Raw genomic sequence first — 25,666 nt, 5'->3', positions numbered from 1 at the left:
CTGACTCAAATGTGTTTATTGAGCTAATCAGTAGGGCACAAAAAAGGCTAGGAAAGACAGTCCACAAAATACAGAAAAGCTATCCAGCTCCTTCCATTCCAACATAGGCAAGCAGTGCCGTTCTCCAGTACTGAAGTGAAGTCCCCACCCCTCCAAACAGCAGAAAATAGGCACTCTGCTCAAAACAGGGGAACAGAGCCACAGTGCATCCGAAGGACAGGAAGTTTATGGCTTCTCTATCTCAACATCTTCCAAGAAAGGTTAGCTTAAAAAGGCAAAGCCCACCTCTCCTTCCCTTCAGAGACCAAGGGTGGGGAAATAATGATTCCTTTTACTCTATCTCCTGTTGGCCTTTTCCAGGTGCTCATGTCGTGGAGGTGGGGAGGGACACAGGGTCATGTCAGAAATCCTGTAATGAGAAAGATGAAAGGAAAACAGATGTAAGAACAGACCAAAGGACAAAGAGATGACTGTATGGTCCTCCAGATGACAATGCTCATTCTCCTGCACCCCCACCCCCACCCTGCCTGCTACTCTGAAAGCCCTGAGGTGGCTGAGATGGCAGGCCAAGCGCAGGGGCCATGGCCTTTCTTTCCATCTGTTTGACAGGCACATAGGTTACCTGCCAGCATCTCCCAAGGGTGCACAACTTCTCTTAACGTGCCTTCCACAGTCTGTTTTGGGGATGCTCACCTCAATGTTCAGCTCTGTAGAATCTAAGAGGTCCAGCCCGTGCTCGCTGGGGGAAGACTGCAAGAGAATAGGGTCAGGACTCAGAAAGGTCCCTCCCCACTCCCATCACATACAAACAATAACAAAGGTCCCTTTCCAGTCTCATGTGACAAGCTCAAGGGTTGCGGAAGGTAGGTCTCGGAAGCAGCCAGGTGGGGAAGAGGAGCAGAGTCAGGGTGGGCAGCAGCGTCAGGCCTTGTCAGAGAAGCGCCTCCTCTCCTGGCCTGCTAACTGAGACCCTTAAATTCATTCCCTTTTGGAAGCAGAGATGGGATTTTTCCTGAGAGGACTTTAGGAAAGATTACTTTAATAGAGGCCTTGCTGTCCAGTCTCTGGATTGAACATGTCGCTATCTGGTTTTCCCTTGGAGCACAAGACGTTCACTCCCCTATGTCCTCCCTCCCTCCTCACAGAGCAGAGAAAGAAGAAAAGCAGCAGACATACAACCCTTTTCTGTTTATAAGGTGCCTTCACTGTGTGTTTCCTGGAAAAGGTCCATTTTGAAGAGGAGGAGGCTGAGGGGGTGAAGGAGCTAACCTGACAAGTGGTGGAGCCGAGGGTGCTCAGGTCGCCGCACTCACCTTCCATGCTTTTCCCACTTCCTCCCGGGAAGCAGGCAGCCCAGGGTAGAAAAGGGAGTGAATGGAGGAACAGGGACTAGGGCTGCCTCCTGAGAAGAGAGGAGGGAAGGTGGGGTGTGCCTGTGTGCGTGCGCGTGTTACTCAGTGATTCTTTCAAAACGCCCTGGGCAACTTCCAGGGACAGTGGACCATCAGGACTGACAGAGAAGAATCACTCTCGTTTCTCTCCCTCACATCTGCTTCTAGTTCTAGAGGGAGAAGGCAAGGGAATGGGTCCGCTCACCTTGCCTGTGCCTTGCCACTCTTCACTTGACTCATCCTGAATTTCTAGCTCTTCTTCGTCCTCCTCCATCAGGCTGAGTCTAGAAGCAGTGGCAAAGAGTATAGAGATTTTCAAGGACCCTGAGGGTGTCTCAGAGGCACCCCGGGGGAGCAGGGGTCCCGGTTTCCACTCCTGCTTCAATCACAGCAGCTCCACTTAAATCAGTTTCACATACTAGGATTCCACACTACACTGGAAGGAAGTGTTCTGTGGTTACACCGAGTCCAAAGAGCAGCAGCACAGAAGCCCTGGATAAGAGGGGAATCCCCTCACTGTAGGTGACAGCTCAGAAGTGAAGACAGAAGATGATGAGAAAAGCTCACCGGGTCAGCCGGTTGCCCAGACCAGGACCTGACGCGTTGACTGGAGTCTGGAAATGCTGTGGACTTGAGGACCTTGACCTCCGAGTGCCTAAACGGGGCTGGCTGTTGGGAATGAAGCAGGATCAGTGACGGAGGTAAAAATAAAGGGTAAAAAGAGGAGGTAGAGTGGCCAGCATTAAACCTAGCAAAAAGCTTAGTATGGAAAAAGAGAAAACATAAAGCTAAAAAAAGGGAAGAGGACCAGAGAAGAACCCCAAAATGAGGGGGTGCTATGGGAGGGAACTACACAACAGAAATGGCAAGACACAGCCGGACTCTCCTGGGGCCGCACCCTTGGGTAAACGCCAATTCTGAGCCACCTTCTTCTTCCATCTCTTCCAGCCCCACCAGGGGCTGCCTACTCTTCACAGCTGTCGAGGTGAGGGTGGGTGTGGGTGGGATACTGTTCAGCCGTAGGCTTTCCTCCTGGGATGAAGAGATGTCCTCTCTGTGCTGCCTGGAGGGGCCTGCAAGGCAGCAGAGACACATTAACTGTAGACCAGGTACTCCCACAGATGCTTTTAGTTTTTCAAGACCTGCTCAGGATTTGATAAGGGAGCATTAATGAAGAAGAGAATAGAAAATCTAGATGGCTCAGTACATTATCACTAAAACATGAGCACAGCCCTACATACTAAAAAGTAAGGCTTACTGAATTGTATCTGGGACTTGTCCAAGAAAAACTCACTACACAGCTTAGAAAACAAGATGGAAAGAGATATAAATATACATTCCACAGATAAACAGTAACATACAAACATGAATGTGAGAGCAGATTAAATTCCCTAAGACTGAGGTCTTGGTTAATCAATGAAGACAAGTGACATCCTATTCATTCAAGATTTCTACAGTGAGAAAAACCTTAAAACGGCAAGTTTTGGGACGTGAAACTAGGGAGGAAGCATGAGAGCTAGAGAGAAACAGAAAAATGGGAGAGAGAACTTTCTAAAAGCCAGAATTGCAACATCAGCATAGTTCTAATATGAAGGATAAGTGGAAGACCTGGGGCCCAAAATGGTAAGTAACTCTCCAGCAGAGATCTAAGAAGGCAGAGGGGGAGAAAGAGCCCCCAAATGCCTTAGAAGACCCAGGTGATACAATTTTAAACATATCGGTATTTGTCAACCATATATTCACACCCCCATTAGCCTCCCTCCCCATGGCCATGACATCAGTAACCAGCAAGTGAGCTGCTACTGGCTTAAAAGCAGAGGGCTGGGGAAACCGGGAGGGGCCACACCCAGGAGCCTGTGTCCGCACAGAAGAAAGCCTGGGCCCCCACGTGGCTCCTTCTAATCTCCGCAGCCTATTGTTACTCATGTAACGTCCAGGGGTTCAGCCCTGGGGCCCCTCCTTGTCTCCATCCGCACTGGTGTCCTCAGCCACTCAGGTCCACAACTTGAAATACCAACTCCCACATGTATCTCAAGCTTCTCCCTCCCCCTGAACTCCAGGTTCCTCCCCAGCTGTCCATCCAACACCACCTGTAGTAACATGGGTAATGCCAGAGCCCTGATCTTCTCTCTGCCCACACACAGCCTTCCCATCTCAGTTGCTATCAACTCCATCCTTCCAACTGTTAGGCCAAAATCCTGGGAGTCATCCTCAAATCCTCTCTGTCTTACATCCGCTTTGCCAGGAGGTCCCATTAGAGTGACATCTTAGAAACACACCTAGAATCTGGCCACTTATCATCTCTGCTGCTCACTGGTTCACTCACTCTCATCTCTTTTCTGGGCCCCTACAGCAGCCTCCTCACCAGTCCCTTGGCTTCAACCCCTGCCCCTCCTACAGTCAGTTATCAACACAGCAGCCAGAAAAATCCCCTTAAAATATAAGGCAGATCCTGTCACTCCTCTGCTCAAATCCCCCAATGTTTACCCATTTCACTCTGAGTAAAAGCCAGACCCTTCCTTCTGCCTGACATGCTCTGGACTCCTACGACCTCCCTGGTCTCATATCCTACACAATCTCCACTCAGCAATACTGGCCTTCTTTGCTGTTCCTTGAACATGCCAAACACGTCTCTACTATGACTGGCCGCGCTCTCCCGTCTGTTACTCTGATGTACACCAGGCACCCCCACTTCCTTCAGTTTTCCTCTCACATTCATGTCCTCTGCCAGGCTCTCCCTGATCACTCTTCATAAGCCTGCAATCCCCACACCTCACCAGCACGTTCTCATTCTCTCCCATGCTTCTCCACCACAGCACATGTCACTATCTGACATTCTTCTAAAGAAAGTTCACTGCTGTATTCCCAGCACAGGTAAGGACAAGGTGCTCAATAAGTATCTGCTGAATGAATGACGGGACCTAGCTCGGCAGCTTTATCCTGCCTTTACAAACCCTCTGTTTTAGGCAAATCAATCTATGTATCTATGTGCTTTGGCGAACACTTACCATCCTTCTATGTTTTTCTTGGCTATTCTGCTAGCCTGTGATACTCATTCTTCCTCTATTCAGCTTACAGAAATCTTACCCATTTTTCAAGCACCAGCTTAAATTCCATCTTCTTGATAAAGCTTTCATATATCAACTAAACTTAAAAATGATACTTTCCTTCCCTGAATTCTATGGCATTCACCTGTCAAATCCTCTCAAATCCTCAAGTTACCACATGTTGGTGACTTTATAATTCACATTTTCTAGAAATCTATTTTCTTTCTTTCCTATTATATGGTAAGCTGCTTAAGTATCCTTCATGGCCACAGAACCCCTAACACAGTAGCTTGCATATAATAGGTCCTTAATAAACAAGTATTTAATTGTTTACTGGTGGTATAAGGAGTAATTTTAGATAGTATACAGAAGGCATTAAAAGGAAGTCACAACCTACCTCACACCACATACAAAATTAACTCAAAATGGATCACAGACCTAAGTGGAATAGTTAAAACTAGAAAACTCTTGGAAGAAAACATAGGAATAAACCTTTATGACCTTGGATTAGGCAATGGTTTCTTAAGATATGACATCAAAAGCACAAACAACCACCACAAAATAGATTAAGTTGGATTTCATCAAAATAAGAACTTCTGTGTTTCAAAGGACACCATCAAGAAAATAAAAAGATAACCCACAGAATGGGAGAAAATTTCTGCATATCTGATAAAGGACTTACATCTAGAATACATAAAAAAACTCTCACAACTCAATAATAAAAAAAAAAACTCAATTTTTAAATGAGCAAAGGATCTGAACAGACATTTCTCTGAGGAAGATATACGAACAGGCAACAAGCACGTGGAAGGACGTGCACCACCACCAAGTATGAGGAACCCTATAACCTTACACATTTGCTGCTGGGACTGCACAGTGATGCAGGCACTTTGGAAAACAGTTTGGCAGCTCCTCGTAAAGTTACAGAGCTATCATCTGATCCAGCAGTCTTACTCCTAGGTATATCTCAAAGAAAGTGAAAACATACGTCCACATAAAAACTTATACATCAATGTTCACAGCAGCATTATGCACAGTAGTCTAAAAGCAGAAACCACCCAAATGTCCATCAACTGATGAATGGATACATAAAACATGGCATATCCATACAATGGAATATTATTTGGCGGTAGAAATTTATGAGGTACTGATAAATGCTAAGCATGGATGAACCCTGAAAACCTGCTAAGTAAAAGAAGACACACAAGGCCACACACTGTATGATTCCAGTTATATAAACATCTAGAACAGGCATCCGCAGAGACAGGAAGTGGATCAGTAGTACTGCCTAGGCTGGGGGAACGGGGAGGAGAAATGACCACTAATATTTATTTCGTGCACTAGAAAACACGAACTAATGCACCAAACTTGTGATTTCTAGGCTATTATTATTTAAGATGAGACTATATAAAAAAAAGAAAATTCGTTTAAGAAAAAAACTTAGGTAAATTACAGGGCAGGCAATGATCTGAAGGCAAAAAAATCATGAAGGTAGTGCAAAAATCTGTGAAATTTGGAAAATAAGAGAATGCAAAATGTCAACGAGGGACATCCTAAATGTACAGATTTCTTAGTTCAAGCTTTGGTTTTATCATTAGTTTCTATTTAATTTTTCAGAGGTTTGCTATTGTTAGTTGGCTAGACAAACCTGGAAGAAAATGAGTACCCTTAATGACAGTAGGTGCTCAATAAAATATTTATTTGACCAAAAATAAGAGTCTGAAGGAGGCAAAAGACCATATGCTACTTATCTAGGTAGTGCCGATCAGGGAAGTAGCACTGAGCACCCTGATACCCACATCTACAGCACTTTACCTTCGATGCGCCTCTTCTTGGAGCGGGGGTAGCCCTGAGGGCTGGCCTCTGCCGTGTTCTCTACAGGGCTGAGGGAGTGGCGGTAGGTGGTGACTGGACCCCAGGTACAGCTGGAATCTGGGGAGACACGCTGCAGACACTTCTCCAGGTAGGACAGTCTAAGGAAGAAGTGGGATGGAGAGGCTGAAATGGTGACAGGCCCTTATCACACCTTTCTTCCCTAACCCACATCTTTATCCACCCACCCCTAACTTACAGCAACTGCTTGTCTTGATGGAGAAGTCGGGGGGAGAACTCTGAAAGAAGCTCCAGGAATGCTAGATTTGGGGGCTGACCGGAGGAGCCAGCTGGAGGAAGCTCAGACAAGGAGAACTTGATGCCTTCCCTTGGTTGAACAGAATTATTTTAGGAAGATAGTCCCTTCCCACTTCTGTCCCAGGGCTGAGGCATCCTGTCCAAGTGCTTCCTCCCCCAGGCCCAGTCTGCCCCTCCAGAGGATACCTGTTCACCAACTCCACTGCGGCTCCTCAACATGCTTATCCTCCTTCCAAGACCTCACTCCAGCTCTCCCTGTACACAGCCTGACTCAGCCCTCTTAGGGAGATTCCAGTATGCTGCCCTCCAACCAATACTTCCTTACTTGTGCAGCACGACCACAAGGTCACGGTTCTGTAGCTGCTGGGGTCCAAAGCTCAAGGCGAACCTCCTGGCCAGGTCCCTCATCTCGCTGAAGGCTGGAAACTCATTCAGGCCCTGGGGCCCCTGTTCCTGCAGCAGTTCTGTGTACAGCTGTGTCCAGGAGACATGACACATTTGGGAAAGGGAGGGACAAGGGAGAAACAGGGAAGCACAGCATCCCCTCCTCTGCCCAGATTCTGAAGGGCTTGGGACGCCACCTGCTATTTTCGCTCTTGCTTACTCCTAGGACACTCTGACCCTACTCCTGACCCCCTGCAGCAGAGACTTCACTCTGCTCTGTAACAAATAAAGATGTCTGTAGTAGCTGAAGGGGCTGAGAAAGAACAGACTGGGAGAAGGTCAGGGATTCCCTATCACTTGATTGTTGGTACTCCCACGTCCTGACTGACATGGGGTGCAGGTGGAAACTGCCCGGTCACGTAAAAAGTACTTTTCACAGTCTACTTGTTACGGAGACTGTCATCTAGAGTAAGAGTCAAAGTAAATGAGAAAGTTCCTGCTTGGAAGGATCTCCTGCTCCAAAGGGCTGGGGGTCGGGCACAGGGTCTGGGCTGCAGAGGGGCCCACAGGCCGGAGGCCCGCCAGGCCCCAGGGAGTACCTGCTGGAGGCTCAGCAGCAGGACCCGGGAGCAGTGGCTGCGGTCCATCTGCCTCGCTCTAGTCAATGTTTCCTTGATAATGTCACCATAGTCACTGTAGAACTGACAGAGAGGAAGTGGAGAAGACCATGTCTGACCACAGGAAGAGACGGTTTCTGTTTTGTTTCTTTCTTCACAGCCCTAATTGTGTCTTCTTCCAAAAGGGTCTTAGGTAGCAAAACGTGAATCTAAGCACAAAACAAGCCACAGCAGACCGCAACTCTAGCCAGTAGGCACAAAGCTCAAAAGACACTGGAGCTTAGGCAAATAAATAGGGGAAGAAACTCTGTCCTGAGCCCATTTCTTGGAGAAGAAGGGTAGCAAGCCTGCCAGCGCCCACGGCCACGCGACGCTGAGGCCTGCGCTCTGTCTCTCCCACTAGAACAGAAGCTCCAGGAGGCAGAAGCTGCTGTCTCTTTTGTTCACTGAGGTGTCCTTAGTGCCTGGGGTAGCAGGTACTTGATAAACAAAAATCAGCACAATGGTGGGTTGAGAAAACCAAGGTACATATCTAGGTAACTTGTAAGGATTGACCCCTCTTCCATCCTTTTTTCCTTCTTACATTACCCCATTCCATAGACTAAGTTCACAGAGAAAAGAAAAAAAATATTTCTAGACGAGAGTATGATTCTTCCCCTCCAATGAGTTTCTTCCTCCTAACAGCTTTTTCTCCATAATTATTACTACTAAGTCTCTTTTCTTTGTCCCTTTATTCTAAACCCCTATTGTCTTCCCCCCAACTTCTTCTTTAAGCCTAAAAACCATCGTTTTCCCCAGACTCTTTTCTGCAGTGCTACAGCGTCTGCAGCCGTGATTGTGCTCAGCCTGGCGCCTTCGTGTACCTTGTTGTAGTGTTTGAAAACATCTGAGGCCGCATCCATCTCCAGCACCCCATAGACCAGCAGCTTGCAGAACCCAGCCAGAAGGCGGCGCCGCTGGTGCAGCTTCTCTATCTGTAAACGGTCCTCCTGGGAATGACCTGGCTCACATCAAGGGCAGAATGGAAGTATCAGAATCACAGATGTGTTTGGGCCTCCCACCCCACAGGCCTGAGGCAAACCCTCGCCCCAAACCCTTCCTGAACCCCAGGAGAAGAGTCCCTGTACCACTGCCCAGTTCTCCAGGCTGAATGAAGACATGGTCCATGAGAAAGCTGGCTAGCTCAGACTGCAGAGTGGCTTCAGGAAAAAAGACAAGGGGCCTGAGGAAATCTCGTCCCCCTACAACCATCTGAGGGCTGAAGATGAGAAGTAGATCACTTAACAAGACAAAAGCCTGGTGGGAAAAAAAGAATGCTTAAAAAGTCAGAATGTTGACTATGATAGAAAGTACACAGCTAATTCCCTCTTAGAACAGGGTTTACTCAGACCACAGGCGAGACTTGCTTCCTTGGTCCCAACTTGAGTAAATGCTCACCTGCTCCTGGATCTCAGGCTCCACATCTGAGAGGCAGCTCTGGCAGAGCTCGCAGAAGGCCACCATCCTGCCCTTCAAACTCAACAGCTGCTTCTGTGGAGACAGCGGCTTCAGGGAGAGGAATGAAGGGAGACATGGGCTCCGCCATTCCTGTTCCCCATACTCAGACCCATATTCACCTGAGAAGCATCTGATCCGGAAATGCGGTTTAGCATCCAGAGAATGGAAAAATACACAAGAGTCAAGGCTGGCAGGGTCACCTGTAACAACCAAATGTTGTAACAATGAGGTGGGGGCCAGTGGAGGAGAGAAAAAGACGGGCAGATACACACAAAGCAGGGAAGAAAGACAAAAGCAGACAAGAAGAGAAAAAATGAGATTAGGAGAGACCCAATTCCTTTTCTGGTGGAAAAGAACTGATTCTAGACAATCTTCAGAACATTCTATCCTGGGTAGGAATGCCTCCTCTCCCTAATTTATTTAAAGTCTCCTAGAATCCCTCAATATTATCCTTGACTCCCAGGAAACAAAAGAGAATTGCTATTTTCAGGTGCTGGGCAGTAAGTACGTTTACTTTCCAAGAGTGGGATGGAAGGAACGACACACATGAGCTCTCTCTCTCATGTCCACTCCACATCCCTGGGACTGGAACCACTTGCAAGGGTCAGTCACTTAGGATACAGGGCCCTCAAACTCCTCTCCTGCCTCCACATCTCTGACTTGTCTATACTTGCCTGGTGAGGAACCTCTCCCGTGTCCACAGCCTTCTGGAGGAGTCGGTAGCATGGCTCATAGAGCTCCCAGCGGGTTAGGTCATGGGCACTTGGTGGTGGGGGAGAAGGGGAGAGGGAAATGTTACAGAACGAGAGGAATGAACCCCAGACACTGGCAGAAACAGAACAGGGAGCAGGAAGGGGTGGCTCACTTGTAGAAAGCAGAGAGGCGCTTCAGAGTGGCTGCCAGATTATACACTTCATCCTCATCTAGGAAGGATGACTGAGGAAGAAAGGAGGTCCATGATGGAATTTCCTAAGAACTCACAGAGCCACGTCCCCGTCTTGTGGGCTCTCCCACACGAGCCTGGGATGTCCTGTCATTCAGCCCTACTTCCTACCTGCAGCAGCTCTTCAAGTTCCTGCTGGAAGCGGTCAGTCAGCAGATCCACCAGTTGGCTGCGGGCAAAGTCCACCCGGCTGAAGAACGTGAACTCGGGCTTACAAAGCAGATAGAGGGCGTGGGCGCCGGCCTGCAGCACCGCTGGCTCTGCGTGCTTCACCACCACCTCCTGCAGCTGCTGCAGGAGGAGATCCAGGTGCTGAGAGAGAAAAAGGTGGGAGAAGACAGTGTTGGAAGGAGGGGTTGGGGAAGACAACACTTCCTGAGGGGACTAGAGCGGAGGGAGGAAAGAAATAGGGTTTGAAGTACTAAACTTCAAGGATAAGATGCCCAGGGAAGGCTTACTGATTTTTCTCGAGAAAACCCAGATACTGGCAGTAGAACCTTTGGCCCTAGGAGGGAATCAAGGTACAGGGCAGGCATCTTCCTCCCTCCTCACCTTCTCCAAGCGCCTGGTGCAGTAGATGCTGAGGTCAAAGTAGCTGAGAAGCTGCAGCAGGGGAGTGGCCTTCTCTGCATCAGCTGAGAACTGTGGGGATGGAGAGGGAGGCCTACTTATGACCTGACAAACTGCTCATTCAGAAGCTACTTCCTTCCACCCACTCACTCCCAGATGTTGAGCGGTGGGGCAGCTCTACCTTGGCCAGGAGCTGGGGGAGCAGGGGGATAAGGTGTTCAGTCAGCTTCACCTTGTCGTCAGCTTGGATCTTACGTTCTTTGGGGGTTAAGCCCTGGAATTAGAGTCATTTGGGGGTGGGGAGAAAGGTGTGGGAAATACTGGGTCCAGAGAGTATGTACGTGTATTCGTCTGCCCAACAATCTTATCTTCCTGGGGAGGAAAAGAATTCAGCAGCTCCCTTCAGATTTCTTTTTTCCGGAAATGGAATTCTTTGAGAGGCAGAGGAAGGAGCACCCTAGCCTATGACTTGAGGATAAGGACAGACAATACCTGTCTGGATTTAATACTGCTAACCAACCCACCCCACCCCTCACACCATACCTTCCTCCCCGTGACCCGCCCCACAGGCGGGTGACCCTCTGAAGCCTGCCGGACGCTGGACACAAGGATTTCTATCAGCGTGCTCTCCTGCACATCGCCCAGGCCTGGGGTGGCAGGAAGGTGAAAAACACAGAATCACAGATTAGCCACCTTGCATCTCCAAGTTCTCCCCCCTCCCCACCCCCACTGCTCATGACACCTATGCCTTTCACAAGTCAGGACAGAAACCCCTCCTGGTTTCCTACTAGGAGGTTGAGAGGTCCCCTCCCCTAGCTACCAGGTGGCACACACTCTGGTCCTTCTCCAGCAGCAGGCTTGTCAGACTCTCCCAGTCCTTCAGCTGAGGCCCTGCACAGTCCCACAGGCTGTCTACTAAGTACGCAGCATGGTCATGGAGCTGTGGAAGAAGGCAGACGTTAAGTTACTGAAGCCACATTTTAAAACTCTAGGGAGTGGCTACTAACAAACCATTTCTCTCTTTCCTGCAGGGCCAGCCCCCATCCTTCTCTACCTGCAGGTCTTATGCACAACAGCCAAACAGCTCCTCTCCATACGTCACCTCACTCTCCACAAAAAAGGACAGCAGGAGGTGGAAGAAAGTCCTCTGGGTGTGGGGACTTCGGCGGCGCTCTCTCCCACCCGCTACTCTTGCCTCACACGCAGGGTAGAAGAGCCTGGTAGAAGGGACGCGGGGAAAGGGCACGGCACAGGAGGAAATAAGGAGAGCAGTAGTTACCATGGAAGGTAGAAACAGTCCAAGGAGTGAATGAAAGGAAAAAGAGGCCCAGAGCTAAGGAAAGCCCCAAGGAGTTGAGAAGGGAAAGGAGACACCAAGAGAGACTTTAATAGGTATGTGGGGTCCTTAGAAGATGAGCAACAGCAGATGATGAAGAGAGAACAACAAAGGACAGTGTCAGAGGAACGAATGAAAGGAGCCTCACTCACTTCCAATACAGAAACTCCCCTGCAGCAGAGGCCAGGGCTCTGTTAGAGGCATACACAACAGGGTAGATGCTCTCACAGTCTGCATCTGTCAGCACCCCTTCCATGTTCCTGCCAGGAGAAAAGCAGGTGGACATCGATGCTGTCCTCTAGCACAACTAAGGCTAGAAGCAAAAAGGCAAAACCAACAAAGATTAACTCACAAAGAACTTTCAGTTGGAGGAGTGGGAGACAGAGGGATATGGAGAGTTAGAGAAGATAGGAAACCCCCCCCCCCCGGAGATCTGGCAACTCAGGAACCACCTCTGTCTTTTAACCTGTACATAAACAAGAGTCAGCCTACAATTAGTGGAGGGACAGGACTCTGGAAGGGCCTGTCTGGTGCTGGAAAGGTTAAGTCTGAGATGCTTGCCTCTCCACTCCCAGGACTTACTTAAGGATAAGTATCAGTAACCCGACAGCCTCCACTGCCACGTCGTACTCCCGGTCCATGACCATGGAAACCATCCGGTCCTGGAGGAAAGAGAACATCACTTGATATCTCATTGTATCCATTCCAAAACCCCATGTTCTCTTAGAATTTGAGATTCCTAAAGAGAGGTGTAGAAGCAGATACTGGGATAGCTATGGATATATAAAAGCAAGAGAAATGGAAAAATGAAGTGGGGAAATGGGAACCACAAAAAGAGCCAAGCCCAGGAGCACTGCTTGATCTTACCTTAAAGCGGCTGGTAAAGAGCTCCAGGCGGCTGGTCAAGTCTCTGTTGCCATACAGCCCTTTTAAAGCCTTCAAGCACTTCAGGCGGACTTCTCGATGCTGTGGATGGAATGGAAATATGACCGACTCCTCCTCCACACCCCGACTGGACCTCCACACTCCCCTGTCAGATCACTCACTCCGGGCCTGGCTGTCCTCTATACTGAGGACCCTGAGATGCCTCAAAGACTATGAACAATTGTCTTCTCACTTAAAACCCAAAAGGATCACAGCAGAATTTAGCAATCACAACGAAAAGGGTCCTTTGGCTACTACCCTAGCACTTGTATTACCACTCCATCAATAACTTTCTTGCCTTTTCACAGAAAAAGTCTTTCTCCCCTAGACTGTGGTTTTGAGGCCTTTAATCTCATAGATATGTCTGTCTCTCAACTTATCCTACCCTCCCCAATACTGGGGGATTTTCAGGTTTCAGTGTCTTGATGAGTTCATCACTGATCACTAGCGAAACACCTAAGTGGAAGGACCAGGAAAAGCTTAAGCATCCTAGGGCAGGGGAGAGAATGGGGGAATAGGGGGAAGGAGACTGACTCAACTCTCACCTTGTCATGGAGGGTCCAGCCAATATATTTTAAATAGCTGTCAGTGAGGAAAGAGGTGCTGTAGCTCTGCATCCACGACCCAATCTCCTCAATGCAGATAGCACGGATCTCAGGAAGGATATCCCTGGCACAGAGAGAGAAATGGAACCTTATCACCTTCTAAGCTCACTTTCCATTCTAGTAGGTATTTTCTTGTCACAAGAGAATCTATATTCTTGACTAAACACCAGGTTTATGCCTTTCACTTCCTCCTCCCAATGTGAATACAATATACAAAAAAGTGAACGCTTTCTTTCTGTAACCAACTCATAAAGTAGTTGAACTTTTTCTCCATGCCCCTTTTAAAAACTGATTTTGGAATTTAATTAATTGTTGGCCAAACTGCATGTGTGTTTAACTGAGGTCTAGTTGATGTACAATAGTATGTAAGTTTCAGGTGTACTAAGCGATTCACAATTTTTAAATGATATATTTCATTTATAACCATTATAAAATATTGGCTATACACCCTGTGTTGTACAATATATCTGCGTGTGTGTTTTAACTCCATTACAAGAAAAGAGTAAATCAGCTGAAGGGTTCTGGAAAGGCAGAGGCTGAAATCTAGGTAAGAGTGAGAAACAAATACTGATGCTCCTTAACTTAATTCTACCAGTTCTTTACAAAGTAAAAAACCCCCCTGCCCTTAGCACAGTGAAAGGCATAGTGAACTGGGCTAGGAAAAGGCTTGCGAAGCTGCTCATCCTCAGAAAAGTGCTCCCTTTTGGATCTCTGTTCTCTGAAAGGATCAAGCCCCAGGAAGATGGGGGAGGGGGCATCTTGGGCAAAGTTGGAGCAGAAGGATACTCAGCATGCCTTATCTTCTTACCTTCTCTCCCAGAAGAGCTTATATAATCCTTTGTAGGTGGGGATAAACTAAACCTAATTTGGAACATTTGTTGTTAGAGTTTTTGCTCCAGCTGCACTAGCAGTGGGACTGACCAGGGAACTCAGGGTTAGGAGGGGACCTTGTCACTTCTATAGACTCCATAAGCACAGACCAGTGGCGTCAGTGAGAGCAGCCCAGTAACTCACCTGTAGCGATGCACGAAGACGCCCCTGAAGAGGGCGTTCATCATTCCCTCAATCTCTTCTTGATGCTCCTGGAGCTGGAAGACAGGGAGGAGCAGGTCACTCTCTCATCCCCCAGTAATATAAAGCCACAAAAATATAAAAAAGTATGAGTTCTACCTATTTATCATAGGACACAGTCTAAACACCTGGTATCCTATGTTCCCTTTTAAGCTTTCTAATTCTGGAAGAAACTACATAGTCAACTAGTGCCTCAGAGATTTCTTTCTATTTGGAAAAAAAAAATCCCCTGTGTCTGGTTATTCTATTTTTGGCTATTCAGATATTCTAGCTGGTAGTTATGTATGTTTTTGACTAATAATAATTGGGAAAATAGGTTTTTAATAAGTGCAGTTTGTTTGACAAAAGAAGTGGGGGAAAAAAAAAGAGAAGGAAGAGATTAGATCAACGGTTCTCAACTGGAGCCCCGCCCCACCCCGGGGATGTTCAGCAATATCTGAGGACATTTTTGGTCATCACGACCTGGGGAGGCACTGCCACCGGCTGGTGGACATCCAGGAGAGGCCCCTAGTACCACTACTGAGAAGCCCTAGAATAACTGATACCAGGGAAGCAGAATTACAACTACAAGGAATTTTAAGTGAACATAAAGACAACTGACCCAAGCTCTTCAGTAAATCAATATATTGGTAGAAAATGGGGTGGGGCAGAGATTCTGTATAAGATTGACAGAGACTTAAGAAGCACACAACCAAATGTAATACACAATCCTTAATTAAATCCTGGTTGGAACGAATCAAATATAAAAGGCATTTTGGGGACAAATGGAAATTTTTTAATATGAATTGAGATTAGAAAATATTAGGGAATCACTGTTAGTATTTTTGTATATGAAAACGGTATTGGGATTATGTAGGAACATTTTTTTAGAGGACATATTTAAGTCTTTAGATTGAAATACAGTATGCCCATAATTTACTACAAAATAAAAAAAAATAGATGAAGCAAATGTAGTGAATACTAGTTGTTAAACCTAGATAATGTGTATGTGGTGTTCATTCCACCGGTGTATTTTTCTGAATGTTTGAAAATTTTCATATTTAAAAGAAAACGAAGGAGAGGGAGGAAGGAGGAAAGGCAGATCAGCAGTACCAAATTCTACAGAAGTCTGGAAAAGGGAGCTTGAGGAAAGGCCATTCTCTATAGGCATTAAGTCACTGGTTTGGAGAGAATAATTTGAAAGAAAAAATGGTGATAGAAGCTAGGCAGCAAAAAGGATTCAGATGGATATTAAGGAAGTAAGGAAATACTAAAAAGGATAGAAATGGAGTAGCTCATAGAGGAGAAGTGAAGGAAAGCACGACATTGTAAACTGACTACACTGCAATAAAAATAAAAATAATTTTCAAGAAAGATTCAAGAGATTATATACATTTATAAGTGGAGAGAAGAAAAGAGTGGGGAGGGAGAGACTAAAGACAAAAAGTGAAATAACTGATGAAGTAAGAGCCCAAAGAAGTCCATAAGAGATTAACGCTAGTGTATATAAGATTTGAGACAGACCTAACGCACATAAGGTTTAAGATCACACTGACGGTGAACATTGCAAAAGAGAATCAGAGCAGGAGAACATTTCCTTCTCTAGTGATTTAGCACGGAAAAGAGCTTTGGTGAGAGCTGGGACAACAGTCAGACATGGTGAGTCCTGCCAACCTCACAGTGGGGCAGGTCTCAGATACTAAGAGCGAATGGGGGGCAATCAATGTTGGTCTCATGACAGACACAGCTGTTTGAAGGTATAATCAGTGTAAGAGATTTTGTTGGGGTTTACATCCTCCAGGGGTTTACAAGTTTAAAAAGAAACAAAGCAAATAGCTATTATGTGCCTGGTTAGGCAATTTACTCATCATCTCATTTAATGTTCATAAAAAAACAAATTGTGCCCTTTTTAAAGGAAGGGAAACTGAAGCTGAGAGGTTACATAAGGCCATGGAGCTAGGAGTTAAGTGGAATAGAGTTTAAACCCAGGAGTGACTGAAGGCCCATGTCCCTGCCATTCCAAAACTTGGCCTCCCTCACCAGTGGCTGGCCTTCAGCACCACTGTGGCAACCTGCATACTCCACACTTGACAAGAAAGCCAACACTTAACTCCCTGCCTGAGATGCAGGCACAACACTTAAACATTTGTGATAATGAACGTAGACAATGGAAACTGAGCAAAAGCAGATTATAGAGAATTCTAAAATGTACTCAAAGCTAGAAATAATTTACTGAGCCCACATCCAAGAAACAAGACGGGCATGTAATGACCTCTGCCAGGATGGGTCTATTAAACTATTGCCAAACTCCATCATTCACGATCTGAAAGGCTGCCTGTGCCTTAGTAGAGAAGGGCCTGAGACTGACAAGGGGCTGCAGCAGCAGTGGATGGAAGCTGGGAGAGAGGTGGGGAGAGGAAGGGAATACCTCTCACCTCTTTGCGTTTCTCCAAAAGGCTCTCCAGTCGCTCAGGTGCTCTCTGTCCCGGGCCCTTGTTGCGTTCAGCCTCATACTGACGCTGATTGTTGTCTTTGTGCAGACTCAGTTGGAGGGCAACTCTTACCAGGGAGGTCATTAGCTTCATGGCTTTGAGTCAGTAAAAATAAGGAAATCATTACTTGTCAGAGGGAGAGTGTAGGTTCAAAAAAGAAGTAAAAAAGGGCAGTGAAAAAGAAAAGCTAGAAAAAGGTGACCCTAAAGTCCTAAGACTCACTGCTCTGGAGTAGACTTTTTCTCTGCCTAACTCTCTTGGGCTTCTTTCAAGCCTTAGCATGCTCCCAGTGATGAGCTATGTGAAATGTGTTAAGGCTAGAAATTATCACTGTGATCCACCCCTTTTTATAATCCCACTAGTGAGAAACTGGATGGAGGTTCAGAATAAAAGCACGACCTTGAAGTAAAGAGCTAAAATATTAGTAGGAAAGAAGATCCAGGACTGGAGAATGGAGGAAAGTTCTACCAACCCCCAGGAGAACATTTACAGAGTAAAATGACTGCTTACCAGCCAGGGTGCTAGTGTGACGGAAGGCACGGACCTGGGAGTCTGAGAGGCCAGTGAGCAAAGAGATAAGGTTGTCCATGGGGAAGCCATCATAGAGGAGGCTGTACTGGCACTGATAGACCAATGTCCTCACGAATTCACAGAAGCTTCCCTGAAACTTCTTCCAGGATGGGCCTGGAGCTGTCAGAGGATATTCTCCTGAGTCCTACAGAAGGATTTATGAAAAGAATGGAAAAGTTATTACCAGGTCTATGAAGTCATAGGGACTGGATGACAAAACCCAACAGTACAGGAAAAATGTGTCTCTGTTACACCTCATTCTCAACTCTAGAGGCATATTCAGATAATGCGTATAGGTCCCTTTTGCTCCCAAGAGATTAAACTCCCCCTTCTAAAAGCTATTTTATTTCCCACAATCAGAAAGAAGGGGGTTAATGGGCCTTGTATTTTGAAATAAGAGTGGCAAGAGGATCCTGGATTGTCTTCTTCCACCTCATTGAACTGTTCTGTTAGGTGCCGGATGATCTCTGAGTTGGACATCTTCCTGAACATCTCAGGGGTCACAGTGCCTGAGGAATGCAAGAGATGAGGTATTTAGAAGGAGAATAACATTTACATATACATTTGAAGATGAGCTAGAGAATATACTGAAAAGAGCTGAGGTGGGGAATCAGAAGGCCTGCATCCTAGTCATAAATCTGCTACCACCTAACTGAGTATCTGCTATAAAGCAACCTCTCTAGAAAACCCAAGAGGAAAACAAAAAAAGAAAAAAGAAAACCCAAGGGAATCAACCAGCAGAAAACTACAGTTTAAAAAATCCAAACAAACAAGAAAAGAAAGCAAGAAAATTACACCAGATTGGATTCTTGGAATACAACCTGCAGTCTTGTAAGACTATCTGCCCCAGTAAATTAGGTCATGGCCTCTGAGAACCTGGGGGCCGATAGCTTCAGTAGAGAAATATGAGATTAAGTGGCTAATAAGGAATAAGAAAATAAAAGATTATTTCATGTAGAGAAAGGAAGACTAAAAGTCTGATGGTCCATTTCCAAATTTGTAAACATCATACCATCACATTAGCATGATTATTTATTTTTCCCCAAAGGGTCTTGCCTCCAAACCAATGGAGCTCCTTACTGGATTTCTTCCCTACTTACTACATCAACAATGTAGTCAATACTAGTTAAATAAGTGAAACTTTTCTTATGCTTTAATATCTCCTTTTATTTAGGAAATGCCTAATCCTACTCATCTAAATGAAGGAAACGTTTTATAATATAGGAGCAAAAGGATGGAGATCAGAAAGAGGTAGGAGTTTCCTCACCTTTACAGCCACAAGATCGGATGAAAAAGTTAATGAGCTCCAGAAATCCTGCATCCTGGTCTTGCTTGTAGCTATCCAGCCACTCATCTACCAAAGACTAGGAAAACAATGTGGATGATTTCTATATCTGGCAATGTGACAAACTAAAAATTCATATAATCTTCCCAACTGCAGTATCTAAACTTCTGATTAAAGTATATCTTTTAAAATGTACTGTGAACTAGAATAAAAGGTAGAATTCCATTAACCCAAAAATGAAGTGAAGGTAGAAATTCTGGGAGATAAGCAAGATGATTTTTGCTCTGAGGGTTCTATTAAACCCTGGGAACCCTGACTTTCTGTCCAGATGTCTGCATGGAATGTAGAGCATAAGAGATAGGGCCTAAAAGGGCTTCCAATCAAAGTAGTCCAAAGGAGGCTCCTGCAAAGAGTCACATCCTCATGAAAGCAAGAATGAGAAATAAATCTAAAAGTCAGAGGGGACAGCAAGAAAACTAACTTGTTATGACCTCAGTGTCAGATAGAAAAAAAGAACTGTCCCTTGAGAATTCATAAGCATAAGCCAGCTCTCAGGTCTGCATTTGCAGTCCAGATTCACATTACCTACACAATCAAAATAATTTCAATCAGAGAATTTAATTAAAAGCGATTCTGGAGTATCCCCATTTAACCACCAGAAGCAAATGTAGGTTTCCCCTTTTAATAACCCACCTTCAACCCAGGCCCCAAAGAATTCCAACATATAAGAGCTCCATGGAAAATGAGCAGCTCACAATAAAACCTAGTAAAGAAACAAGGCACTGAAAGCAAGAATTAGCAGAAAAACAGACAGCAGAATTATATTCACAGGCTTTAGACACTGAAGTTATCACAGATTGTAAGATTATTGTTTCTATGATTAAGTAAATAAAAGATAAGCTTAAAAGTAGAAGCAAAGAACAATTAATTTTGGAATAGGACTGAACAAAATTTGTAACAGTAGAAAATATAATAAACAAAATATGAAACTTCAACGAATGAATTAAAAGCAGACTGGAAACAGCAGAACATAAGATGAGTGAACTGGAAGGTTAAGTCAAAGAAATTAACCAAAATGCAGCCCAGAGAAACTAACAGAAATAACAAAAGAGCTGTTAAGACATGGAGAATAGAGTGAGAACTTATAACAATGTCTATCTGAATTCCAGAAATGGATAACAGAATGAGAAAGAGGCAATATTTTAAAATAATTTTCCATAGTTGTTGTAAGACACCAGTCCTCAGAGCCTGGAACCTGATGGATCTCAAGAATAACAAATAAAAAAGAAATTTACACCTAAAAACATCCTATAAAACATCAGAACACAAAAGCAAAAAAAAGTCTTGAAAACAGTCAAAGCAAAAAGAAATCATTTACAAAGGATATGCATCCAACATTTACAAACAAGAACATTTACAAGTCAGATCTGTACAAATACATTAGCCCCTTACCACATGTGGTTATTAAAATTAAATCAAATAAACGTTAAAAATGTAGTTCCTCAGCCACATCAGCCACATTTCAAAAATCCACATGTGGCTAGTGGATACTGTACCTGACAACAGGGACACAGACATCTCCATCATTATAAATTATTGTATTAGACAGCACTAAGACTAATAGCTGACTTTCAGTAGCAATACAGGAAGTTAGAAGGCAGTGGAATAATCTTCTCAATATGCTGAGAGAAAAAAAATGTCATCTTAGAATTTGATACTCAGCAAACAATCTTTCAAGAACAAAGGTAAAAAACATTTTATACAAGCAAAAAATGAGTTTGTTAATAAACTCTATCTAAAGGGAATTTTAAAGGATAAACTTTGGACAGCAAGAGAATGATTCTGGGTGGAAGATCTGAGATTTGAAAAGAAATGATGAACAAATAAAATTATAAAAATGCAGGTAAGTATAAACAAACATTATTTAAAACAATGATGTCTAATTTGTTTGGAGAGGAGGAAAGGACAGAACTAAAACTGCACAATGAACAGTATGTAAGTTGGAAGGTGCAACTGTAATTAAAATGTGTTTAGGTTCTCAGAGGAGTTAGAAATTCAAAAGCAAGCAAGCAAAGGGGAAAAAGAAACAAAAATGGCAAGATTTTTAAAAAACATAAAATAGTAGAAATAAACTGAATTATATCAGTAGTGACAATAAGCGTAAATGTATTAAACTCTTTTTAAAGGAAAGAGTGGCAGACTGGATTAAGAAACGTAATAGATATATGCTGTATGCAGGAGACAAACTCCAACAAAACACTGAAACTAAAAGGACAGAAAAAGATACAAGGCAAACACTAACCAAAAATAAAGCCAGTGCAGGTGTATTAACATAAAATAATTTTTTTTTTGTTTTAAAGTCTGAAGATAAGGGAGTGTTAATATATATCAAAAGATTCAATTTACCAGGAAACAAAGACTCAAAATGTTTAAGGTAAAGATAGGAATGAATACAAAAGGAGTAACTGAAAAGTCACCTTCATGGATTTTAAAACACCTCTCTCTGTAATTGCTAGATCAAAAATACCAAACAAACAAAAAACCCACATCCAAACCAGTAGAAATATCAAAGTAGTATCACATTTAACACTTTTTATCTCATCCAAGAGAACACTGTACCCAAAAACTGCAGGACACACATCCTCTTCAAGCACATGTATAACAGTCTTGGAAACTGACTAAATGCTAGGCCGTAAGTTTCAAAGGCCACATTTTCTGACTACAGTGCAATAAGGTCAGAAATCAGTAACAAAATACAGAAAAACTCTGTATGTTTGAAAATGTTAAACTTTTCTAAAAGCTATAAAAATCTACATTACACATAAATATTGGTGAATCTCAAACAACTGAAATTAAATTATGGAAGATTATAAAAAGAATGATTCATTTAAGTTAAGGAACACATTCATTGGTGATAAAAACCATAATGAGTCACAAGGAAATGACTGGTAACACAAAATTCATTCTAGTGGCTATCTCTGGGTGCTGAGGGGACTGTGGGAGTAGGTTGGAGGGAAGATATACAAGGGTCTCTACAGCACTATTAATGTTTCATTTCTCAAGCTGGGGCTAGAGGTCTGGGTGATTATTGAAAAAAATTTAAATACACATAAGCCTTACACATTTTTAGACAATAACAGAATTACAATAAAATTTTTAAAAAAAGAATGTAAGGAGAGGAAAAAGAAATGTGGGGAAGGAAGAAGAATTAGGTATAATTGTCAAAGTGGAACTAAAAAGTGACAAGGGTGAACAAGCACCCACCCATATCCAACCTTCTCTAAATTATCCAATGCCTCTCCTTGCCTCCTCCATCAATCAATAAAGGCAAAATCGATACTGTTCTGTGATACTTTAAGGAAAGAAACATTCCCTCTCAGGCAAGCTTCCCTGTGTATCACTCCAAGGATTCACTCCATGGTCTTAATCTGCCTTTCCTGATATAGGTTATGTTCACTAAAATACCTACATTAAATCAAGTTTGGAAACACACGTCCTTATCTTTCCACCCTACAAGGGAGGAGATGGTATGAAGAAACAAGAGGTGAGATACTGTTTTACCTGCATGTCACTTTTGGCAGCTTTCACAGCATCAAAGAGATCACTAGCCGGTGGCTCTGACTCTCTTTGGCCATGAGCATGTACCATTCGGGCCCCCTTCTTTGGATGTTTTGCCACCTAGTAAGCATAAAGAGATCATGAATTTTTTTTAAAAGTGAAAGTGACATTAACACTTGGTCTCCTAATTATAACACAGAAAGGTTTAAGCTGCCAATTCCATAGCAGAGTTTGAGTTACTCAGATTAGAAATAACTGATTTCTTTATTTTAAAAAACCTATAATGAAAAAGAATATATATATGTGTATAATTAAGTCACTATGCTGTACATGAGACACAACACTGTAAATCAAGTAAACTTCAATAAAAAAAAGAAATAACTCATTTTTATATTGTGAACTTTACTACTAACCTCTTCTCCTTTTAAAAGTCCCCTAGCCCCATTCCTTTTCCTTTATATCCTAATACTCCCTTTTCTTATTCTTTTCTCTTCAAAATTTACCTTCTTCCTACTTCTGACCCTTAACTCTCCGTAAGCCTTGTCCTCCCATCAAGCATATCACCTGAGTCTCTTCTAGGTTTTCTTTTGCTGTTTCCCAGACAGGGTTCAAAACAAAACTGACTGACTCACTGGGGTTGTTCTGAGTGGTCGTTTTGCGGCTCTCTTCTTCACATTTCGTCTCAAGTTGTCTTCGAAGTCACTGCCTTCACCAGCTGACAAAGATTCACTATCCCTATGAGGGGATGTGGTTCTGCTTAGATACAATACCCCAGTCCCTATATATAAAACAGCACATCAATTATAATTTCTCTTTGTCTCTAACTGTATACCCTGCCCATGAGAAAAAAGGATTTAGATTTTAAGAAGAGATGAGCTTACTGTCGCCAGGAAGTAGGGAAAATGTCTTAAAGAAAAACTTTCACTTGAATAAAGCACGGGAAATGAAGAACAAGAAACTGAGGTAGGTGAAGACCAACCTTTTCCTAATACCCTCTCTGAATAAGAGAATCAAAAGATATTCATGTAAGCAGGCAGGGAGATCACTGCTGTGTAGAGAAAAATCAGCATGAATCAGGAAGTCATGTATTACTTACACACAAAGAGGAGATTAACATGTGCCGTGCCTGGAGTTAAATTTCACCCCTTGAAATAAATTCACATGTCTTATTGATTAGAACTGAATTTATAACATAGACAGAATCTGGTCCCAAACAGCAACACTGATAGAAACTGAAATGATTTAGAAGATACTAATTAAAATTTCCTAACTATAAATGAAGTATAACTTTAAAAACTGTGAATCGCTATGTGGTCCATCTGACACATAATACTGTACATCTACTATACCTCAATAAAAAAATTACCAGGGAATAAATCAGACCTTGTATGAGATGATAGTTTCCCTAGAAAGTTTTTAAAAGAACCAAGATATACTCATAACCATTATAGAATAAGCTATCATAAATATCGTTAAGTATCATAAGTGATAACAGATATGGACCTGTTTATAAAATCCCCAAATATAGGAACTCCAGAACACCAACTGAAAAGTTGATATAGTTGCCAGGCAACAAATAAAGAACTCTTCATTTTTCCCTTTCTTCCATCTCTGGGCCCGCACCAGAGGTTGTAGGTGCTGAACATACAAATGTGTTCAGGAAAGGTTTAGACAAATTGCGTGACGCATTTCCAACAACATGTATTATTTTTGACGCCTCCAGTATGTAGGGCAATCAAAAACCAGCCAGAAGAGCTGGAGGCGGGGGTGTCACTGTTCTAAGTATAGCACCTCATCTTTTCAGTCATACGCATGTCACTACCCCTGCGGTAAAAGGACATGTGGGAAACTGCGGATGATACAGGAGAAAGCTGTCAATTTCAACAATTCCTCACCAACTCCACTCACCCGTCTGAAGCCTGGTCCAAGTCTCTGTCATCACAAGGCACAGTGACAGACGAACTAGAAGACGCAGACAAGCCCCTTGGTCCACCCGCCACAATCCTGTGCAGTGGGGAGGACACGCTGCTCGGGGAGGAAGAGCTATGGAGCTGGGAGGAGGACGACCGCAGGGTGGGCATGGTGGACGAGCTGCGGAAGAGAGACGGAAGGTTTCCTGCCCCACCACATCCCCAGCCCCAGCCCTGACAACCCCTTTTCTTTCTAAGGGAACTGCTCTGGAACTCAGTGGGGGACACAAAAACTAAGACAGAGCGAGTCCTGACCTAAGGCATCAGGTTAAAGGCACAACCGCCCCCGACGCCGACCTCGCATTTGGAGTCGCTCTCCAAGCACGCAGCAAGGCCCACGCCAGGGCAGCTTCAAACAAATCCCCGCCCCGAGGCTTCGGAAGCATCAATCGCCCGTGTAAGGAAACCAGCTGATACGTTAGAAACAAAAAAACGAAAACGAAAACGAAAAAAAAAAAAAAAGCACCTAAACTTCCACTTCTACCAGGCTAGAACCTGACTCCCCAAGGACTGAGACGAATGGGACAAGCTGAAGGAGTTGGGTGTGGAGGCGCCATCAGAACCGGGCTGGAAGCGCTGAAAGAGTCAAGCAAAGTGCGCGTTCTTCCCTTTTCCAGAAGGGGGTATCCCTGCCCCCTCCCCGGGCTACATTTCTTTGGGTTAAGGGGACGTCTAACCACTCAGGAGAGTGACCATCAGCCTCCCAGAGCCGGGGCTGGGAGAACTGGCCTCCGCGGAGGCGGCGACTGAGGCATGGACGCGGGAGGGCCCTCTCTCAGAACCGGGGCGCGGGGTGGGAGGGCGAATGCTTGGGTCAATGAGGAGCCTCACTGCCTGAGCCTAGAACTGCGACTTCTGGCTGAGAAGAGTTGAGGAAAAGTCACCGCCTCTGGTCCCTCAGGTCTCTGAGGTCACCCGACCCCGTCCGGCACCGGCGCCCTCCTCTTCCCTTCTGGTGGCAGAAAAATCCAGAAAAACGCGGGAAGGCGCGAGGCGCGTTATGCGCAGGCGCGAGCCCAACGGCGCCTCTCAGGGCTGGTAATTGTCGCGAGGCTTGGGCGTGTGCGAGCTCGTGCTCACCACGTTCCAGTCACGCCGCCCCGGCAGCCTCGTGCGGCCACGAGCTTTCAAATGTTCCGCTCTGTCACGTGGGCTCAGGCGCGCCGGCTGCCCGCGTTAGCTCGGCCCCGCCCCGGCCCCAGCCCCTGCCCCGCCTTTCTGCCCCCAATTTTCCCCTCCATTGGCCAGGCTTCACACTAGACTAGTAGTAGCTCCTTTAATCCGATTTATCAACTGC

General features: G+C 44.7%; 1 protein-coding gene across 10 annotated transcripts in view; it reads right to left on the bottom strand.

Moving 5' to 3' along the window:
* Positions 1-25,666, bottom strand: part of STAG3 (STAG3 cohesin complex component) — a 30,214-nt gene continuing 4,548 nt past the window's right edge. For 3 of the 10 annotated variants that reach the window (XM_074345774.1, XM_045518073.2, XM_074345773.1), the window contains 36 exons: positions 25,201-25,321; positions 24,836-24,945; positions 24,308-24,490; positions 23,032-23,134; positions 22,403-22,519; positions 18,824-18,920; positions 17,989-18,065; positions 17,497-17,701; positions 16,930-17,081; positions 14,459-14,532; positions 13,385-13,508; positions 12,783-12,881; positions 12,498-12,577; positions 12,068-12,175; positions 11,682-11,796; positions 11,414-11,519; positions 11,123-11,226; positions 10,761-10,853; positions 10,562-10,651; positions 10,121-10,321; positions 9,932-10,002; positions 9,741-9,828; positions 9,186-9,266; positions 9,007-9,114; positions 8,697-8,865; positions 8,433-8,569; positions 7,552-7,653; positions 6,894-7,042; positions 6,510-6,638; positions 6,254-6,411; positions 2,290-2,464; positions 1,959-2,060; positions 1,597-1,675; positions 1,314-1,402; positions 694-750; positions 1-409 (listed from right to left, as the gene is read on the bottom strand). In XM_074345774.1, coding sequence (XP_074201875.1) covers positions 717-750; positions 1,314-1,402; positions 1,597-1,675; positions 1,959-2,060; positions 2,290-2,464; positions 6,254-6,411; positions 6,510-6,638; positions 6,894-7,042; positions 7,552-7,653; positions 8,433-8,569; positions 8,697-8,865; positions 9,007-9,114; positions 9,186-9,266; positions 9,741-9,828; positions 9,932-10,002; positions 10,121-10,321; positions 10,562-10,651; positions 10,761-10,853; positions 11,123-11,226; positions 11,414-11,519; positions 11,682-11,796; positions 12,068-12,175; positions 12,498-12,577; positions 12,783-12,881; positions 13,385-13,508; positions 14,459-14,532; positions 16,930-17,081; positions 17,497-17,701; positions 17,989-18,065; positions 18,824-18,920; positions 22,403-22,519; positions 23,032-23,134; positions 24,308-24,480 — 3,789 coding nt within the window. In that variant the 5' untranslated portion in view covers positions 24,481-24,490; positions 24,836-24,945; positions 25,201-25,321 and the 3' untranslated portion in view covers positions 1-409; positions 694-716. Of the gene's footprint in view, positions 410-693; positions 751-1,269; positions 1,403-1,596; positions 1,676-1,958; positions 2,061-2,289; positions 2,465-6,253; positions 6,412-6,509; positions 6,639-6,893; positions 7,043-7,551; positions 7,654-8,432; positions 8,570-8,696; positions 8,866-9,006; positions 9,115-9,185; positions 9,267-9,740; positions 9,829-9,931; positions 10,003-10,120; positions 10,322-10,561; positions 10,652-10,760; positions 10,854-11,122; positions 11,227-11,413; positions 11,520-11,681; positions 11,797-12,067; positions 12,176-12,497; positions 12,578-12,782; positions 12,882-13,384; positions 13,509-14,458; positions 14,533-16,929; positions 17,082-17,496; positions 17,702-17,988; positions 18,066-18,823; positions 18,921-19,534; positions 19,557-22,402; positions 22,520-23,031; positions 23,135-24,307; positions 24,491-24,835; positions 24,946-25,200; positions 25,322-25,666 lie in introns of those variants that run through there. The other 7 variants (XR_012500252.1, XM_074345775.1, XM_074345776.1 and 4 more) reach the window with 7 other exon arrangements.

The sequence above is a fragment of the Camelus bactrianus genome, chromosome 18 (genome assembly GCF_048773025.1).
Source record: "Camelus bactrianus isolate YW-2024 breed Bactrian camel chromosome 18, ASM4877302v1, whole genome shotgun sequence".
NCBI lineage: Eukaryota > Metazoa > Chordata > Mammalia > Artiodactyla > Camelidae > Camelus > Camelus bactrianus.
The sequence above is the reverse complement of the archived record's forward strand: the minus strand, read 5'-3'. Positions and strand labels throughout refer to the sequence as shown.